This window comes from Lipotes vexillifer, unplaced genomic scaffold (genome assembly GCF_000442215.2).
Source record: "Lipotes vexillifer unplaced genomic scaffold, Lipotes_vexillifer_v1.1 scaffold640, whole genome shotgun sequence".
Taxonomy (NCBI): Eukaryota; Metazoa; Chordata; class Mammalia; order Artiodactyla; family Lipotidae; genus Lipotes; species Lipotes vexillifer.
Genome location: NW_006773138.1, coordinates 258,854 through 267,197, shown reverse-complemented (window position 1 = coordinate 267,197; position 8,344 = coordinate 258,854). Strand labels below are relative to the sequence as shown.

The 8,344-nt window shown below is 58.3% G+C and overlaps 1 protein-coding gene across 1 annotated transcript in view; it reads right to left on the bottom strand.

Annotated features, from left to right (window-relative positions):
* Positions 1 to 1,444: 1,444 nt before the first annotated feature.
* The window catches only part of LOC103088596 (autophagy-related protein 16-2-like), a 13,884-nt gene continuing 6,984 nt past the window's right edge, over positions 1,445 to 8,344 (bottom strand). The window contains 14 exon segments of the mRNA XM_082931517.1: positions 1,445 to 1,532; positions 1,880 to 1,981; positions 2,100 to 2,147; positions 2,356 to 2,505; positions 3,180 to 3,285; positions 3,611 to 3,731; positions 3,844 to 3,915; positions 4,179 to 4,249; positions 4,984 to 5,089; positions 5,496 to 5,604; positions 6,211 to 6,273; positions 7,673 to 7,786; positions 8,135 to 8,200; positions 8,322 to 8,344. The exon segment at positions 8,322 to 8,344 is cut by the window's right edge and continues 10 nt beyond it. Coding sequence (XP_082787643.1) covers positions 1,445 to 1,532; positions 1,880 to 1,981; positions 2,100 to 2,147; positions 2,356 to 2,505; positions 3,180 to 3,285; positions 3,611 to 3,731; positions 3,844 to 3,915; positions 4,179 to 4,249; positions 4,984 to 5,089; positions 5,496 to 5,604; positions 6,211 to 6,273; positions 7,673 to 7,786; positions 8,135 to 8,200; positions 8,322 to 8,344 — 1,239 coding nt within the window.

The window sequence follows — 8,344 nt, the reverse complement described above, 5'->3', positions numbered from 1 at the left end:
GCAGGAATGGAAAGGAGAGTTAGACGCAACAGCCCCACGCCTTGGTGCCCAAGAAGAAGTGGGGTGTGAGGGGAAGAGACGCTTATGACAGGGATAGGTGATGCCTAGGAGGCAACCGGGTATGTCACCCAGAGCTCAGGGGACAGCTGGGCCGAAGGCAGTGAGTGAGCTGGGATCAGCAGAGTGTAGATTTGGGTATTTAGCCAACACTTAAACAGCCTTTGTCATGTGCCAGGAACTTTACAAATACTAATGCATCAGGTCCTTACAACAGTCTTTGAGGTAGATACTACTATTTTCCCATTTTACACAGGAGGAAACTATGGCACAAAGACAGTAAGTAACTTGCTCAAAATCATTCTGCTACTAAATAGTAGAGCAGAGATTCAAACCCAGACAGTCTAGCTGCAGAGTCCTGGCTCTTAGCTCTCTCGTGCCCATCCTGGAAATAGTCTGCAAAACGCTGGGACTCAGGAGAGACACGGTAAGGTAATAAAGGAGGCTGAGAGTTCTAGAGTAAAGCCTTGAATCTCAACTGAGCGGACCCCCAGAGGTCAGCCCCTATCACTCAGGGACAGAAGTCCCCTTCAACGCCTGGTGACTGGCAATGGCCGTCCCACTGACCCTCCTCCACGCCCCAGGTTGGGGAAGGAAATGGGAGTGCCCAGGTTCCACCCTACTGGGTCTGCCATGTACTCCAGATGCTTGTTGTGTGGCTTAAATCTGATGCTGATGTAAGCGAGGCCCAGGCCCAGCCCACGGATGTCCTCCCCGACACACAAGGGGTCTGCCTCTGGGGCAAGAACGCGGCCCCAGTCTAAAGGCAGGCCTGTTGTACCGAGTACTTGACATTACTCTGGTTTTTCAGGATCCTTTCCACAGGGCCCCTCTCGGCTGTCTCCCCCGCTCCCTCCTCAGAATTCACACGGCCCCTCCTCAGCCTCGGTCTACCTTGGGTGCCTGAAACAGAAGGGCCCAAGGACCAGGACCAGCTTAGACCGAGGGTGAAATTTCCACTGCTCCAAAAGCCACTGCCCTTTGCTGCCTCTGGGCCTTTCTTCATGCTGTCAGCACAGAAGGCGGGCCAGCTCTGCCCAGCTCTGTGAGGGGGGAGGAAAGGAAGCCCAGCCTGGGTCTCCTTGAGCCTCCACCCAAAGGCTTCCCTGTTCCCTGAATGCTGCAAAGAGGCAAGCAGACGCCAGTTTAAATGTAATTTTTTCCACTTTTGCCGGAGATAAAAATCAAAACAATACAGTAATCCCCCCCCCAACCCACACTTTGTTTTTAAACAAACAGGCCAGGTCCTGCCAGGCCTTCTTACTCACTAAATGCCACCCCCATCCCTGCACCCCTACTGGCCCTGGAGCCTCTGGGGCAGTGGGAAGCTGTCCTCCAGCTTCAGGCTTTGGACTAGAGCTCCAGCTCAGGCAGGGGAGTCGTGGCACTAGTGCCAGAGCACAACCTTCCTGGCCTGGTCCACGCTCACCACGTGGCTCCCAGAGTAGCACCAGGCCACGGCATTGACGGCAGCACTGAGGAGAGGGAGAGGCAGGCTTCAGGGGGCGTCCGCAGCTGGGCTCTGCCCCTCATTACTGGACCTGGGCATTTTGAAGCCCTCTCTGAGCCCATCTCCTCACCTGTAAAATGGGCTCAGAGGGCTGTGGCGAGAACAGACCCAAGTGCACATGGGAAGACACCTTGTGAACTGTGAAGGGCTCAGGTGGGGGGGCAGGGAATGGAAGGTACGGGACAAGGGCTGTGGGTTCCAGGATGCCCAGCATGTCAGGACCTGGAATCTGCTTAGCAGGACTGGGGCAGGATGGGGGGGTGCAGTACTGGGGCTGGGGTGGGCATGTGGGTGGGCAGTGGCCGTGCTCACCAATGGGGTCCCCGAAGGCTACTCTCCAGTTTCCCAGTGTCTACATCCCAGATGTAAAGAGCTCCATCCCAGGAACCTGCCAGTGCGTAGCTTCTGTCTGGGCTGCAGGGGCCACAGCACAGCAAGAGAGGAGATTAGAGGTAAGGACACAGACACACACCGACAGACACAGACACATGGGACACACTCAGGCATGGGTGCTGTGCTCTCATGGACACACCTGAACACAGCTTTGGTCCAGTCAGAACCGCACCTGAAGCCATCAGCCCTGAGAACAGACAGGGTCAGGTCAGAATGGAGGTGGCTCAGCTAGGAACTTACGGAGCTTCCTCTATCCGTCAAGGGCTTGGCCACCTCACCAGGCCCTGGTCCAGAGGGGCCTCCAGGGAGGGCCCCCCGCTGACGAGCCTTTTAAAGGGGACAAGGCCCAGCTGCCACAGCCAAAGCCACAGGATCAGTGGGCACAAAGCAGGTACCTGAACACCTGGCGGACATTGCTGACACGTAGGTCGATGACCTTGAGCGTGTCGTCTCGGGAACAGCTGAGCAGATGCAGCTGGTCGTGGCTGAGGCTCAGGGAGGTGACCCGGCCCTGCACAGGGATGACCTGGGTGCAGCAGGGTCCCCTGAGGAGCAGGGACAAAGGCGAGGATGAGCAGCAGCCACCCTGACAAGGCTGCTCCTGACACACTAACGACGTCCAGAGGCGCCCCTGGTGTCAGGCCACTACGGCCAAGGCTGACGTCTAACCTCCCCCTGCAGCCAGCCCCTTCCAACGGGAACTTACCAAACCCTTGGGTCACTAAAATAAGTGCTGGGGGTGGGGGCGGGGAAGCAATGAAAGTCTGTCTTTAAATATGTGAAAGAGAGTGCAAAGGGTTTCAAAAGGCAGTCTTTGCAGATGAGTAAGAAGCAGCCTGAGGCAGGCCTGGCACTGGCTCTGGCACTGGTTCCAGCAGTGGCTTTTATAAACCATTCAAGCCTAATGCTGAGCTCTTAGGCTCAGAAAACAATGTAACTTTTGTTCCTTTTGACTAAAAAGTGGTGATTACATGGGAAAAAAGAGATTCTCCATCTTGGCTGGCAAGACCCAGGCAGGGTCCCTTGGTTGGACCGAGGGCCAATAAGAAGGAGGCACAGGTCTCCAAGGGCAGCTGAGCCTTCAAGGGGCCGAGCCCAGCACAGAGGCCACCAGAGCCTCGCTTCCCCAAGGTACCCTCAGCAGCTCCATGGCTAGAGAAAGGAAGAGAATACAGGAGCCCTGCCCCCACCTCCACCACCCACAGCCTGCGTCTATCACCTGCTGTCCCAGAACCGGATCTTCTGGTCATTGTGACCACTAATGATGACATGGTCCCCACACACCACATCGTTACAGTAGGAAAGGACATTGATGGTCCTGGAACCTAGGGACCAAGGAGTAGAGCCCCAGCCTCAGAGAAGGGTTATCAGGAGCCCACCCACTGGATGTATGGAGAAGCTGAGGCCCAGAAGCCCCAGAGGTAAGGTGTCCTCCCAAAACTAGAACCCAGGTCCCCTGTTTCCCAGCCCAAAGCCTGAGGTCACCTAGAAACCAGGGAAAGCATCATCAATGGGGGGATAGAAGAGGGGCCTTGGGAGGTTTCATCCCAAATGCCTGTAAATCTTGAAGCCACTCCCAGAGAGCAGGCTGAGGTCCCCCATAGCCTGGCAGGGTCCTGGCGGTTGGGAAAGGGGAGGGTTGGGCCTCACAGTAGGCTCGGCCGAGGTCCCACTCCTTCACTGTCCGGTCCCGGCTCCCGGTCACCGCCTGATGCATCGTTAGCTTGAATTTGGCAGCCGTCACCTTGTCTGTGTGTCCAGATAGTGTCTCCTGCCACCATCCCAGATATGCATCAAGGGTATGGCCACGACCCCATAACAAACCCCTCCAGGCCCCAGGCATGACCCCTGACCCCCAGGCTGCCTCCCCAGTCAGGCCTCACCTTGGACTGTGCCTCCCCAACCTTCCAAAGCTGGGCGGCCTTATTGTAAGTTGCTGCCAGTACCTGGGAGCCCTGGGGAGATGGGAGGGGAAAGGATAGGTCCTGAACCTGGGCCTGGCCAGAGGCAACTGCAGGCCAAAGAGCTGAGGCCAGGGCTGCCTCAGAGCTTCCCCCAGCCCAGGTCACCCAGGTAGGCAGGGGCGAATCGAGGCCCAGGGAGGAGGATTGTGTAGGAGCTCTAGGATACCCGTGATGTTCCCTGAGGCCCCAAAGCCCCCACCTGCCCAGTGTGGAGACTGGGGGAGGGACATCCTATGCCCCCCAGGTCCTCTCACCGAGGGGTCAAAGTCCACACTGGTGATGCTGCCGCCAGCTCCTTCAAGGGTCTGGTTGGCCTCCAGTCGCCCTGGGGGGATCAGGAGAAGGGACAAGTGAAGTGAAGTCACTAATCTCACGAAACAGAGGAGCCTGGACTGTGAGTGGGAAGATGAATCTCTCCTAAATTAGAGAACAGAAGTGCTGGGCCTGTTCTTGGGGGAGCAGCCAGGGTTGGGGGTGGGGGTGGGGGGTCTAGCTGGAGGCTGCACCTTCCTGAACTGCCAGCAGAGGGCCCCGGGGGGCTGCAGGTCATCTCGCAGATGTCTGGAAAAGACCAGAGAAGGGACTGTCCCTAGGTCACACGGCAAGCCGGAGCCAGGCCAGCTGGAGACTCACCTCCTCCAGGAAGCCTCTGGGAGCCAGCTCTCACTCCCCAGTACACCCCCCCGCTGCAGAACAGAGTAGATAGCTAACATCTGCCTCACGACTGAGTTCTGAGGGCTCAGTGGCACTAGAAGAGGAGGTGGCCTGGTGGGGGTGCCCAAGGGACCTGCTCCTCAAGGGCCTGTCCCTGTAGAACCTCGTGACATGGTGCCTCCACCACCCCAACAGGGACCATCTGAGCTCAGCCCTCCCCACCCCGCAGGCCTCGACTTCAGAAGTGGGAGGCTCTGCCCTTCTTAGGAGCAGTGAGCCCAGAACTCTTGCCAAGAGTGGCCAGAACTCTGGCCGCTGCCCACAAGAATATCCCAGGTGAGGAAACACAAAGACTCAAGACCCTTCCCACCAAGGAGCAAGCTGAAGGTGGGCAGGGACCCTCACCTCCCACGACATTCCAGAGGAGGATGAGGCGGTCAGCCCCTCCGGTAGCCAGGAGGCTGCTATTGGGGCCAAAACGAACAGCATTGACTTCGGAGAGGTGGGCATCCTGTGGGGAAAAGGGGAGGTCGGTGCCCCTGGTCCTCGCCACACACGCCTCTTTGCTCATGCTCACAGCTCTCTGTCACGCATCCTTGCACCCATCAGGTCTCAGTTCGAACACTGAGTTTCAAACTCAGCCCCACCAGGGCTCATCACCTCTGACTGGACCCTCCCAGTCTGACTGCAGCAGCCTCCCGCCATGTTCCCAATACTCCACTACCTGGCCTCCTGGTCTCCCAGCCTCCTGTCTCTCCCTCATTATAAAATGCTGAAGGGCTCCCACCACAAGCTGTGGGAGGAAAACTCCTGCTCCCAGTGAGGGGCCCATCCTTGCTTCCCCAGCCTCCTTGGACCACTCCTGGGACCCGCACTCCCATATTGTACCCCATGCACTTGGCCCAGCTCCTCCTTACCAGCACATCCTGAGCTCGGGTAGGAAGTCGGGCGGCCACGCACACAGGGATGCTCTGGTATCGCTGCTCAGGGGCTCCCCCAACTGAGTGGCCTCTCCTCTTCTTGAAACTGCAGGAGGGGGTCAGGAGGGCATTCAGCAAGGCCTTCTGACACGGGAGCCTCGAGCTCTCCTGAAGCAGCAACAACAGGAAGCAGACACGGAAGGCAGCAGAACATGGCCAGGAGGTGCAGCAGGCCCGGTCCCCACCAGCCTCTGACCCCAGGGGTCAATGTGGAGACAGTAGGGGCACCAAGACAGGCACAAAGGCAGGGCAGGGTTGGTGGATGCAGAGAAACCTCGGAGCAGGGTTTCAGTCCTGGCCTGGCCACTGCTTGGCACTGTGACCCTGAACGAATTCCTGACATTTCTGAGCCTCCATTTCCCAAATGAGTAGTAGCTCCTTTCTGGCCTCAGGCTGGAGATTTTGGTCCCCTGTGATGACCCAGGATGAGGGCCAGAGCCTGGAAGATAGCCAGGCAGGGGCTGGGAATAAGGCCACGCACCCAGCTCCTGCCTCTGGGACTCAGCAGAGACTCACACACAGAGTGCTGGGCAACGTACGGAAGGACACACTGAGACACATACACAGCCCAAGCCTGGGCTCCAGGAGCCTGACACACGCATCCAAGGGGCCCAACACCTTCACACACATGTCGGTGCACATACACACTTACTCCAGAAGCCCCTTCACCACATCCACACAGCGGGACAACGTCAGGGAGGTGGCGGAGGCAGACCTGGGGCAGAATTGAGAGAGATGTGCTAAGGGACTGGCCGGTGGCTGTGCAGACAGCAGTCATTCATCCCTACACTCTTGAGCCTGGACAAGAACTTTGCTCCTCCAAGGCCAGGAGAGCACGATGACCCAGAGGAGTCCCAGGAAGGTGGAGGAAGAGAGGGATTTGCAATGAAGTCTCCCAGTTTCACCATGATGATTAAGACCTGCCTCACCACCCAAGTGCCCCCCAACAACATTTCATGGGAGGCTGAGCTGGGGCCTATGGAAGGGGGTGAAGGTGCCCCCAGGCTGAGAAAGCACAAGGCTGGGAGCAGGGGGCTGGGAAACCTAGATCCCAAAAATACCCAGGAGAGCATGTGTCCTGAGATGACCTGGCCCGCCAGGGCTAAGGCTTTGGGGACTGCATCTCGTGCCCCTCCCCAGGGTTTCTTCACTACCCCGAGGCCTGGACACCAGCGACCTGCAAGAGAGGGCTGGAGGGGCTTCCCTGGTGGCGGAGTAGTTAAGAATCCGCCTGCCAATGCAGGGGACACAGGTTCAAGCCCTGGTCTGGGAAGATCCCATATGCCGCGGAGGAACTAAGCCCGTGCTCCACAACTACTGAGCCTGTGCTCTAGAGCTCGCAAGCCACAACTACTGAGCCTGCGTGCCACAACTACTGAAGCCCGCGCGCCTGGACCCGTGCTCTGCAACAAGAGTAGCCACCGCAATGAGAAGCCCACACACCGCAACGAAGAGTAGCTCCCGCTCGCCGCAACTAGAGAAAACCCGCGCGCAGCAACGAAGACCCAATGCAGCCAAAACTAAATAAATATTTTAAAATTTTTTAAAAATAAAAAAATAAATTTAAAAAAATCAAAGGACTAGAGGAGAGCTTACAGGCTGGGGAATGGGGGGAGGGCAGTCTCAATGCCAGGCAAATCAAGACAGATGGGGCAGACTGGGGGTGAGGGGCATCCAAGGACTGAAGCCTCAATCAGGTCGCACCCATATGAGGTCCCATCTACACATGCTTCACAGGCATTCAGGTACGCTTACCTAAGCTTGTACACACATATGCTCTGATGTCCCTGTGTATGCACACACATGCCTGTGACAGCTGAACCCTGGACCTTGCCAACAGGTTCCCTCCTGGTCACACCCTTTCACCAGCCTGACATCCCACCCCCAGAGCTCTGGTCCTGGGAAGGAGGAAAAAGGGGGTGAGGACAGAGGTTGGGGTCCCGGAGGTGGCATTGACCCCAAGTGGCTCCAGGCACTGGAGGTCAGATCTGTCCTGGGGTCCAAGCTGTACCCCAGTCTCTTCTTAAGCCCCCTCTCAACCCAAGAGCTGGCCCAAGGTCCTAGAGGAAGACTCTGGGATGGGACCCAGCTCAGAGCTGTGGGACAGTGCTCACCTGAAGGGCCTCTTCCATTTCTCACCAGCCTCACTCTCCAGGAATGCTGGCTCAGCTGCCAGAGCCAGAGTATCTGCTTCCTCTCTGATCCCATCGCCTAATGTGTCTGGGCTCCTGGGGGAGAGAATTAAGCTCAGAATGGCTAAGGGACGAGGCCAGCCCCTCCGCGCCACGGTGAGGATGTGCAGACCCAGAGATGAGGGTGTCCCTGTGGACGCACGTGTGGGGGGCGCAGGTGCTGGCTCCTATGACCACACGTGTCTGCACGTGTCCTGGGCTCCTTCTGCCTGGGGGCCTCGGCACCACGGCTGTGCACACCTGCGGTCAGGTGCACCGGTGGCCACAGGCAGGTGGGGGCGGGGTAGAACTGTAGCGGCCCCGGGGCAGGGCACTGCAGAGGCCGCGGGGCAGAGCCCACGGCGGAGCCTCGGCAGGCAGGTCTCGGCGCATCCTCATTCTTACTCGCTTATGCTCACTGTCCGCTTGGCTGCCTTCTTCAGCTCCTGGGACACCCGCGCCTGCTTGGCCCTGGGATAGAAAACCCTCCTGAGAAACGGGTCGCTCCAGTGCCCGGAAGGCGGGGCCAGGCCCCTCCCCGACAGGCCACGCCACAGCTCACGTCCCCGAAGGGCGGGCCCAGCGCTCTCACCTCTCGCGGTGCTCGTTGCGCAG